Raw genomic sequence first — 12,142 nt, 5'->3', positions numbered from 1 at the left:
CTTCAACTTACCATGGTAGGAGGATAATTGACAGGTACCAATTATTAATACTTATCCATAAAACCTCAGTTTTGATTTTACTTGATAACATTGTATAAAACTAGAAGAGGCTTTATTTCAGTTATAAGAAATTTAGAAGTTATGTTGATATAAGCTTGTTTGTTTTCATTATGGTATATCGATGGCATTTACCTTTTTTTTTTTTGATATATGCAAACTTTCTACTTGCAAAGTTTCAATAAACATTACTTCTGTGAACGTTTGACAGTCTGCTGTAATGGAATTCTATATTGCTAGTTCTGTAATCTGATTTTTCAAAATTTTTTCCCTCAGTATTATGACATGAATCAGTAGTTTCTTAAACTGCTGTTTTTTTTTCCCATGCATCATCCTTGTTTATGGATATTGTACATATAATTGTTTGTCACTGGTTTGATATTCATATTAAAATTTGCATAAATACTGATATATTCTTCAGGATATCTACAGATATTCAGAAGAATATATCAGTAATTGAAAAATATTTCGTGGACCTGCTGGGATTATGTGGGAGAAACAAAGCGTAGATTGTGCGATCGCCTAGGTGACCATGATAGCGCCATCAAGAAGGCTGATAATGGAAGCTCAGCCATAGCTGAACATGCTTGGGAAACAGGGGCATGGTATTTCAGCCAAAGGAGCGTTGGTTGTCGACAGAGCTAGTGGTTTCTGGAACCGGAAGTGGCTAGAGAGCTTACGGATATGTTCGTCCAGATGCTATGGTATTAATAGGGATAAGGGCTGCCGCATTCATCTGCTTTTTGAGTCCCTCATTTTAGGGAGGAGCGAGTAATTTAGAATGATGCATACCCAAGCTGTTTCCGGTTCCAATGTACGGGAAGTTAGTAGTGCTCATGTGTCATAGTGGATGTCGCGGATCTGCTGGGATATATTTAGGTATATATATATGTGTGTGTGTGTGTGTGTGTGTGTGTGTGTGTGTGTGTGTGTGTGTGTGTGTGTGTGTGTGTGTGTGTGTGTGTGTGTGTGTGTATATATATTTATTGTGGATAACCCGTAACCATCTCAGCTGTTGCTGCTGAAAGCTATTGTATAATGGTGTTAAATGATTTCAACCTTTAAATTTAAAATTTTTAATCACTGATTTTATATTATCGTAATATACACTTTCATTTCATTTTATTTTATTTTGTTTTTTGCTTTAATTATAGTATAGTGCTGTTTTGAAGATTTTATTTTATAGTATGTTTTATTGTAAATAAAGTTATATATGCAGTTTTGAGTCAGTGGTTAGTGACATTAAGAATGAATTATATTTCAAGAGCCTACTAGCTATTTAAACAAATATTTAATGCAACCAAGTCTAGTATTTGGCTATGGTTGAGAATGACACTGAAGCATTAAAGAGATGGTCATTTTGTCTTTCTTAGAGATTATAATAAAAGTGCATATAATAAAAATGAGTTATTTTTTGTGTTATTATAGCAGCTATTATATGCTCTGTAGTTTGAGTATTGTTAAAATAAATGATAAATAAATATATATGTTACTGCGTATTTATAATCATATGTCTTTAAAAGTTTGTTTTATTATTTAAGATTAAAGACCAGAAAGATCTTAATCCTGGTGTGATTTATGTGGGTCACCTTCCACATGGATTGTTTGAAAAGGAACTGCGTGGTTATTTTTCTCAGTTTGGTAAAGTGAGTAGGATGAGACTTTCAAGAAGCAGAAAGGTGGGTCATTGGCCTTTAATACTATTGCTAGTTTAATATTAATATAGAAATTGGGAACTGATATCATTATATTATTTTATAAGTTCTGAAAATTCCAGTGAATTAGGAAATTCTTACTTCTAAAGTGATTATACTGTTCTCTAGCAACACAGTAATTTTATTATCTGCCCTGCATTAAAAAGTCATTGTGCATGTTGGGCATGGTCTCTTTCTGTATATAGCTTGGGCACACTAGGTTTACTACTTAGTGCATTGATATTTTGTGGAGGCACTTTGCCATGAGTTGCCTTGGTAATGTACTATTCTAAATCTAGTTCTTCTCCACTGTTTAAATATACTGATATTTATAACTTTTTTTTTTTTATAATTTATATCTTTGTGTTATAATATAGTTTATGATGCAATATAAATAATAACAATACAGGCACTCCCGGGCTTATGTAATAATACTCGACTTAGAGAAATTCGACTTTATGTAAGTTTTTGCTGGTCAGTGCAGACTTAAAAAAAAAAATTGTTAAAACGTATTTTGCATCCTGTAGGAATGAATGTGAATGGAGGTATTGCAAAAATATTGTAATGTGAACCCATTGTTTTTTTTTTTTTACTAATTTGTTCCAATACCTCAGAAGTTGAAATTTTTCGTATATAACTAAGCTATTTATCTCTCTAAAAGGTCATTTTTATAATGGAAATTGCACTACACTTTCATTGTTATCATATGTTCCGTTATAAGAATCAATTTTGAATGCCTTTGTGATTTTTTTCTAAAACACATTGCTGGAGGTCACTACAATAAAACAAAAACAGTTTGCACTTTCGGGTTTATTGGGCTTCTCTGTTAGTGCAATCTTTTTTTTTTTTTTTTTTTTTTTATGAAAACTCCAAACACGAAAGGTATCAAAACCTATAGTACTTAGTACCGTGCATGGGTTGAAGGAGAAGTATGGGGAGAGGGGGATGCCGGAAACTTTGCTCTAGAGACAAAACATGGGTTTCACCACTTCAAGCCTCCAATAAGCAAAGTGGTGGTATTTCACCGGTTGATGAAAGTCATCTACCACCTGAGACTATTATAAACGAGTAGTCAACCTGATCTTATTGCATTTGCGATAATACCAATAACTGGAATTCTGTGGGTTTTTACGTTACGGTATTGTGGTGAAATGTGTTCCCTTTCACTGAAATCTTCAATCGTATAAAAAACACAAATAAATTTTCAGAATCTTCTCTTCATTCCTATTTACTTATTACTATGGTGAAGGGAAAGCGACCAATGGAAAGTGCAAGTGATGGCAGGGCTAGGAAATGAAACAAAATTGATTTAGAAATGAAGATGATTAAGAAGTATGAAGCAGGACAAAGTTTGTCATCTATTGCACAGGGATTAGGTCTTGCTGCTTCAACAGTGAATACTATTTTAAAGGACAGTGCATGTATAAAAGAACATGTTAAAGGATCAATGCATTTAATGTCATCAGTGTTCAGATGCTATATTGCAGATGGAAAATCTATTAATATTATGGATGGAAAATCAGATTCAGTGCCCCTGAGTCTAATGGCCATTCAAGCAAAAGCAAGAAGTATTTATGAAGACATTACGGATAAGTACGGCAAACCCCAAGCAAGTTCATGGCAAACAACAGGTGGTTTAATAGGTTCAAGCATTGCTCTGGTTTCCAAAACATTAGAGTATGCGGTGAAGTTGCCAGCGTCGATTCTGCAGCTGCAGAGAAATTTTGTGATGTATTGGGAAAAACCCCTTCTAAATCTTTGCACCCTTCAACTTCCACAGCGGCATACTTATTAGCTGGAGAGTTAATTCTGGCAATGATACTTGAAAGGTAAAACTTGCTGGCGTTTACGTCTGTCTCCTCTCTTTGTAATTTTGTACACTTTTGTAATTTTTTTCTACACATGAGATAAAAAAATTTAATAAATAATTCTATTTACATGTTCGTTGAACATTTATTTTTTTGCTTCAATCAAATTCTGTGCATGCATTGTTGCGAGTGCTGCATAAGCATTTAGGGAAATTCCGACTTCAAGTTCCACGGAACGCAACCCTTATGTAAGTCGGCGAGTGGCTGTATACTTTATAATATAGTTTATAATTTCCTATTTAAAACTTATTTAATTAATATTTTTGATTTATTGGTTTATTAAGCTTAATAAATAGCAGTACTTTAATTAATGAATAATGAATGGCAAACATTTAAATGAATAGCAATGTACTTCTCCATTGGAGAAGTGTTTCTTATTTAGAGTAGTGCATTGCCAAGGCAACGTGCTGTGAAGTGCCTCCACATTATAAGATTGATGCACTACGTAGCAAACCTGGTTTGCTCAATGCTATATACAGAAAGAGGCTTTTGTCCTAGACTCATACCTTTCAGCTTATACATTAAAATTGTTCATCTTTGATTTGATTTCAAGAAACAGCTGACTACAATTCTCCGTTATTTTATATATTTTTTCGCTCATATACACTCTCTCTCAGAACAGCTAGCTTGAGTGACAAGTCAGCAATTGTAATTACATACTACCCTGGGAAGCTAGTGAATAAAGAGGACAATTTCAACTGTGTGGAATATTTATTGTAGCAGCAGGGACTGCTGGTAAGGTAGCCACTAATATCCACATGCAGAGGTATCTATGCTAACAAATAAACAGAAAGATGAGCTTCTGGCTTGTTGATGAGATAGGCACTACATACCTCCTAGGTTATGCAAGATTATTTATTCATATAAACTATGAATATATAATTGATACTTGCTTACTTCATAATTAAATTTAGTCCTGTCGACTATAACTCAAACTTTTATTAGTATAATTAATTGAAAATTAACTGATTCTGATAATTCCACTTTTTCGCAGATGTAGAGACATTACAGTTTTATACATACCTGCCAATCATCCAGTTTAGTTAGAAGTTTCTGATATTGAGTGTGTCGGCTGATAAGTTTAGTTTTCTTCTGATTTTTGGCCAAGTTTACATTGTTTTTCAAATACTCAGGTGTATTAATTTTTTCAATTGCAAACCTGCAAAATTTAACACTATACACTTAAAAGTCAACATTAGATGACTCACCGGGTTTACTCTAGTTTATGGATAATGGCAGAACATGATTCTGTATGAGTATTGTGAATAACAAAATTCTTGATTTTAATATATGAAGCTTCTAAAATGTTCCAGTGTTCTTCACAATGTAATGCCTTACCCTTCATTCATTGTCTGTAATTATATGCAAGAATATTTGCTGATGCTATCGAGGCAGTATTAGGTAGGTCGGAAAACTGCTAGCTTGGGGGAATGATACACAGGCTAAAAGGTACAGTGGCCGCAGGCAGAGACAATAGTGATTTTTGCACTGCTTCTATTAGAATGAGCAGCAGCCTGGAAAACAAGGTAATGGAGATTTCCAGGACCACTGGGAGTTAGTGGAACAAGTAAATACATGGGCTGTGTTAGGGTAACTAAGAATAGGAACAGGTGCAGGTACACCAATGCTAGGAGTATAGTTAATAAATTTGATGAGCTTGAAGTGCTAGTCAAGGCATCAAAGGCAGATATCGTTGGAATATCAGAGACGTGATGTCACACAGATATAAGCAGTGCAGAAAATTGGAATTTGGGAATATAATGTGTACAGAAAGGATAGGAAGGGAAGGAAGGGTTATGCTGTTAATTAAGAAATGCAGAAAATCTAAGGAAGTGCATCCAATTGATGTTGGTGGACAATGCAATGTTGGAGCTGTTTGGTGTGATAAGCACTGGGAAAGGAAAAATGTGTGTTATAGGCCTAATGAATCTGATGAGTATAATGAGGAATTGTGCAGAGAAATAGAGTGGGCCAGTAAATCAGAATATCTTATAATGGGGGATTTTAAATTTCCAGATATTGACTGGAACTTGTGGAATGGTCACTCCCACACTAGCAGGACTTTTGTAGATTTATTGAATGACTATTTTCTACAGCAACATGTTCGAGAGACAACCAGAGGGAGTAATCTTGTTCTGATTATCAACAGTGATTAATTGTGCATTAAGAATTTGTGGATAAAGGAACCACTGGGTGGCAGTGATCACAATGTACTGATGTGGGAATTACTTAAAGATGTAACTACCATCAAGGCTAAAGGGAAGGGCTTTTGTTTTCGTAAAGGTGATTACAGGGATCTCAGACAGTTTTTAAATTCTGTACAGTGGGATCAACTGATGATGTTACGAATGTTGAATTCTAAATGGAAAGCCTTCAGGGACTTAATTTTGGAGGCTACTAGGCTTTTCATTCCGATTAAGAAATACTGTTCAAGGTTTAGGCCTAAATTGATGTCAGATGAATAAATCAGGCTCATGGCAGAGAAGAAAAATGTATGGGATGCATATAAAGTATCAAGTGACACAGAAGCCTATGGTAGACATAAACTAGTCTGTAATCAAGTCACAAAGGAGGTTAGGCAGATTATGAGAAATCCTTGGCAAAGGATGTAAAGAAAAACAGCAAAGAGTTCTTTACTTATATAAACTCTAGAAGGAAAGGGATGAATCAGATTGGACCACTTAATATAGATGGGTTGACTATTGATAATCATGCTAAGGTAGCTGATAAACTGAATGAGTATTTTACATCTACATTCAAACATGAGGAGTTATTCAATGAGGGGAGTGCCAGAAGTTTATCAAACTCTAAGAGGGAGCTAAGTGATTTTGTAATAACTGAGAGCAAAGTGGAGGAGAAATTATTGTTGAAGTTAAACATAAAAAAGGGCACCTGGGGTGGACGGGATCTATCCAGTTATATTGAAGGAGGCACCAAAGGAAGTAAGCAAACCTTTAGCCATAATTATGAGAGCTTCCTTGGACTCAGGGGAGTCCCCATGGAGTGGAGGTGTGCAAATGTATCACCAATTCACAAAGGGGATTCAAAAGGTGACACAAGTAAATATAGGCCTATTAGTTTAACTATGTTCCGGGAAAAATAATTGAATCACTGGTTAAAGCAGCATTGCAGGATCATCTACGCAAAACTGCAGTAATAGTTAAGACACAGCATGGGTTTGTTAAAGGGAGGTCTTGTCTGACCAATTTGAATGGATACTATGATGGTCTCACAAAGGAACTGACTGCCAAAAATGATTTTGAATCATATACTTTGATTTCAGGAAAGCTTTTGATACTGTTGCACATGGAAGACTGCTGTACAAATTGGAGAGGGTATGGCATTAAGAGTAAGTTGCTACAATGGATAAAGGGGGATGGTTGAGTTGGAGACAATAGAGTGGTAATCAATGGACACTGCTCTTCATGGACAAATGTAATTAGTGGAGTTTCCCGGGGTTCAGCGATGGGCCCATTGTTGTTTTGTATATTTATCAATGATGTTGATGAAGGTATATCAGGTTTAATGTCCAAGTTTGCAGATGATACAAAGGTTGGCAGGGTTGTTAACAACACTAAAGACAGTATGCTACTCCAACTGGATCTAGATAAGTTGGGCAAATGGGCTGAGAAGTGGAAACTGAAGTTTAACTTTGACAAATGCAAAGTACTGCCTATGGGTAGCAATAACCGAAGAGAAATGTACCAACTGTGTGGTACTACACTCAGGGAAGTGGAAAGTGAAAAAGACCTGGAGGTAATTGTGCAGTCAAATATGAAGTTTGCTGAGCAGTGCAGATGGGCTGCCAGGGCAGGTCATGGAGTCTTGTCAATGATATATATGAATTTTGCTAGCAGGGACAGGGAAGTGATTATCCCATTATACAAGGCAATAGTCAAGCCACACCTAGAGTACTGTGTACAATTCTGGAGGCCTCATTTTAGGAAGGATGTAGAATTGCTAGAACGAGTACAAAGAAGGGCAACAAAATTTGTTAGGGATCAAAGGGGTACTCTTACCAAAAAAGAATTTAAGTTCTGCAAATTGCAGTGCCTGGAGAGTAAGCACCTGCGAGGTGATCTGATTGAGGTGTATAAGGCCTTGAATGGGTTGAGCAAGCTGAATGCTGATGGGATTCTTCCTCTTGCTCAGATTAAGAACCTGAGGGGGCAGAGTTTCGAATTGAGGAGAACGGCAGTTGTAGAATAGATGTGCGGAAATTTGCCTTTAGCCAGCGAGTAGATTGGTGGAATAGACTTCCATCTTTTGTTGTGGAAATTGATAGCCTAAATAAATTTAAGGCTGAGCTGGACAAGCATTTGGAACGAATAGAGGGGTGAAATGGGAGGGCTTTTTTTTTTTCTTTTTTTTTTTTTTTTTTGCTGATGCTGCATAAACTTGCTTTCTTGCATTGCATGCCTCTACTAATGCCAATTATTATTATTTCCTTTATTACTATTTCGTTTTCTATAACACAATTAATAATGTGTGGCAATCCTCGTACAACACGGTACTTATAAAACATGGTTTTGCTCTAACACTGTTAGAGAATTGTGGCAAACCTGATATAACACAGTATTTTTGAGCTTTTGTGTTGGGGAACCCTACTGTTACGTTGGATATAATTTTTCAACATCTCCATTCTCTTTTGTGAGTCACCGTTTTTGGCTTGCTAGTCGTTATGCAAAAAAAGGGGGGGGAAGGGGGTAATTCCCATATCTTATTTTGTCTGGAAATCTCATTGTTGGGTTCTGTGCTATTGAACTTGTCAAAGATATCTAGATTTCAAAGTTTTGTTACTATTGGATAACGCACCAGGCTATCCAAAAAATTAAGTTATCCAAACATTCAAGTGATATTCCTACCACCAAATACAACTTCTTTAATTTACCTTTAAAGCTTATTGCATCAGAAAATTGTTACAATGGATTTTGGAAAAAATTGATTCTGAATCTATTGAAGTGATGGAGGCATCATCATCATCAGCCATTTTCAATCCACTGCAGCATGAAGGCCTCTCTCAAGCAACTTTCCAGTTCCTTCTGTTTTGAGCACTGGCCATCCATTTACTACTCACAAACTCATGAATTTCATCTATTCATCTCCGCCTTTGTCTTCCAGGTTTTCTTCTAGCTCTTCTTGGATACCATTCTGTTATTTTCTTAGTCCATCTGTCATGTCTTCGAGCTATGGGTCCTGCCCAAGACCCTTTTAGTTCTTTAGTTTTGATAAGAATTTCCTTTACTTGAGGTTGCTGCCTAATCCATGTGTTTCTCTTCTTATCTAACAGTCTGATTCTCAATATAATTCGTTCCATTCTTCGCTGTGTAGTTCTCAGCTTCTCTTCCATTCTTTTGGCGAGTGCCCAAATTTCACTTCCATAAGTCATGGTGGGGAGTATACATTGGTTCATTATTTTACGTTTCAGACAAACAGGGGTATTGCTCTTCAGTATGTGACTATATTTCCTGAATGTTATCCATCCAAAATTTATTCTTCTCGACTTCCAGCCATTTATCATTATTACAGCTAATAACTTGTCCGAGATATGACTCCACCTTTTCAGTTACTGGTCCTTCAATCATTATTTCCCTTTCTGTGGCATACTTGTTCATCATTACTTTTGTTTTAGCCATATTCATCTTTAGTCCAAAATCCTTACTAACTGTGCATAACTGATTAAGATTTTCCTCTAATTCTTTGGGATCGTGGCTTATGACCACAATGTCATCTGCAAATCGTAAATGGATTAGGAACTCTCCATTCACATTGACTCCTGTCTGTGACCTGTCTAATCTTCTGAAAGCTTCCTCAAGGCCAGCAGTAAACAGCTTCGGAGATATTGTGTCTCCATGTCAAACTCCTTTCTCGATTTTGAATTTCCTACTGTTTTTGTCTTGTCTAATGAAGGAGGTAGCATTCTCATATATTTTCTTCAAAATCATAATATGTGGGGTAGCTTTGCCTTGTCTTTCCAGTGCCCGAAACATTGCCTTATGCTGTATGGAGTCAAATGCCTTTTCATAATCCACAAATGCCAAGCATAATGGTGTTTTATATTCATTTGCTTTCTCCATTAGCTGTGATATTACGTGAAGGTGATCCATAGTTGAGAATCCTGTCCTAAAGCCAGCTTGCTCTTTCAGTTGATTCTCATCAAGTATTCTTTCTAATCTGTTAGTAATGACCCTTGTGAACAACTTGTAGATGTGGGATAACAAGCTAATTGGTCTGTAATTTCCAATTTATATCCTTTCTTATGCAGCAAAACTGTGATTGCATTATTCCACTCCTTAGGCGTCACACCTTTTCTAATGCACTTTGTGAAGAGCCTTGCCAGTTTTTGTGTTATGTCTCTTCCTCCCAATTTTAACAACTCTACAGTAACTTGATCTTCCCCCGGGGCTTTCTGATTCTTCATTTTCTTCAATGCATGGTCTACCTCATCAGTAAGAATATCAGGTATGTTGTATGTGTTGCTAATTTGCAATCCATCTTCCCCACTGCTGGCATCATTCCCTCGCTCCTTGTATAATTCTCTATAGTAGTCTTCTGCTATTTTAATTATGCCTTCTCTGCTGTTTATAAGTACATCATCGTTATTCTTCAGTTTCAATATCATTTGTCTTTCTGTATTACTGTTCATGGCTGCTGATTTAAATCCTTTGTTTTCCCTTAATGCTTGTTCTACTTTTCTTGTATTCAATCTCCTTATGTCCTCTCTTTGTCTCTTTCTAATGGCTTTGCATAACTCAGTATACTAAATTTTTTCCATGTCAGTGTTTATTTTGCTCTTCATTTTTCTCCTTCGGTTCATCATAACAAGTGTTTCTTGACTAATTTTTTCTTCTTTGGATTTCTTTTTCCCTATAGGTTTCTTGGGCTTTATCACTTTCAGAAAGTAGTAATATTCCTCATTGATATTATCTTGGTCCTGAGCAGTCTGCAGAAGCTGAAACTTGTTTTTAAGTTTCAGTACATACTGCCCTTTCTCCTCTTCTGTTATCTCAAAGACTTTTGTATTATTTACTCGAGTCAGTTTTTTCCTTTCCTTTCCTATGTCTATATCAAGTGTACATATTACCATTCTGTGATCAATTCCAACATTTACCTTATTCAGGACAGTAACATCATTCACAGTATATCTTCTGTTAGTGAGGATGAAGTTGATTTCATTAATTGTTAATCCATTTGGACTCTTCCATGTCCACTTTCTGTTCATCCTTTTCTTGAAAAAAGTGTTTATCACTGACAATCCTTGAGAGTCTGCAAATTCCAGAAGTCTTTCGCCTCTTTCATTTCTTTCACCAATTCCAAAATTTCCTATAGTTCCCCTATCTGCGCTGTTTTGTCTTTTTCCAACCTTAGCATTGAAGTCCCCCGTAATAATAGTGTAGTGGGTTTTCTGCTCATCTAGAAGACTCTCAATTTCGGTGTACATTTCTTCAACCTCTTCATCATCATGGCTCGATGTTGGTGCATAAATCATTATAACCTTTAAGTTGTTCTGCTTAGAAATCTTGAGCATTAGTTTTGACACCCTTTGTGATGTACTTTTGAATTCCAAAATGTTGTTTTTTAAATCTTGATGGACCAAAAACCCAACTCCACCTTTACTCCTTTCACTGTTTCCATTGGTGTACAGCATATTTCCACTTGATAAACTTATAAGTGATTAATTTCTTCTTGTTTCAGCCAAACCGATGATATTCCAATTCACATTTTTTAATTCCTTTTCCAGCTCTAATATCCTGTCTTCACCGATGAGTGATCTTACGTTGTAACAAGTTCAGTTTCCGTGCATGGCAGCCTGGTCGTACCCAGAGATTCTTAGCACCTTCTGCTTCACTCTGATCCTCTCGCTGGTGTAAGAGGGGGAGTGAAAGCTGCTGGGGACTGTGGGCCATTTGTTTTGTTGTGCTGTCATATGCTGGAGGGTTTGGTCTTTTCCTCTTCACGCTGACCAGGTGTTTTGAAGAGAACCACTCTTCACGTTCGCTGCCACCTAAGTGATGTAACAGGGCTTACCATCGAGAAGGTGTGCATGAGTGGATTTTAGGGAGGCAGGCCAACCAGACTTCTCCTAAATCTTCTGTAATAGAAAGATATTGGATCCATCAGTGTTTTAGACTGAGTGTCTGATAACACACAAGATACCTGTTCCCCTCTAAGCTCCGATGGAGGCATGGAAACATTCAATTGTGGGCTCTATCAGAATCATAGCTTTATTGCTCAAAGTAAAACCAACTGCCAAACATTAACTGAGTGTTGGAAAAATATATGGCCAGAATCAGTTTATTCAGGAAATGTGGTTGAACTGGCATAAAATGGCATAAGTGCGATAGTACAACTTGCTAAGTTGATGTGAAGGGAAAATTTGATGATCAACAACTGAACACGTTCAAGAATTACTGGTAGAAAAAGAGGCTGGCAATGCGGATTTTGTGAAAATGGCATCGGAGGTAAACCAAATCAATTCAGAGGATGACAGGGCAGATGAAAATTCTAAACTTCCCAATTTTA

General features: G+C 36.4%; 1 protein-coding gene across 1 annotated transcript in view; it reads left to right on the top strand.

The window, feature by feature from the left end:
- The window catches only part of LOC150091425 (MKI67 FHA domain-interacting nucleolar phosphoprotein-like), an 86,748-nt gene that overhangs the window by 17,790 nt on the left and 56,816 nt on the right, over positions 1-12,142 (top strand). Inside the window, exon 2 of the mRNA XM_090383839.1 lies at positions 1,599-1,736. Within this exon, the coding sequence (XP_090239965.1) occupies positions 1,599-1,736 (138 nt within the window). The remainder of the gene's footprint in view (positions 1-1,598; positions 1,737-12,142) is intronic.

The sequence above is a fragment of the Mastigoproctus giganteus genome, chromosome 1, assembly GCF_048544385.1.
Source record: "Mastigoproctus giganteus isolate SK-2022 chromosome 1, ASM4854438v1, whole genome shotgun sequence".
NCBI lineage: Eukaryota > Metazoa > Arthropoda > Arachnida > Uropygi > Thelyphonidae > Mastigoproctus > Mastigoproctus giganteus.
The sequence above is the reverse complement of the archived record's forward strand: the minus strand, read 5'-3'. Positions and strand labels throughout refer to the sequence as shown.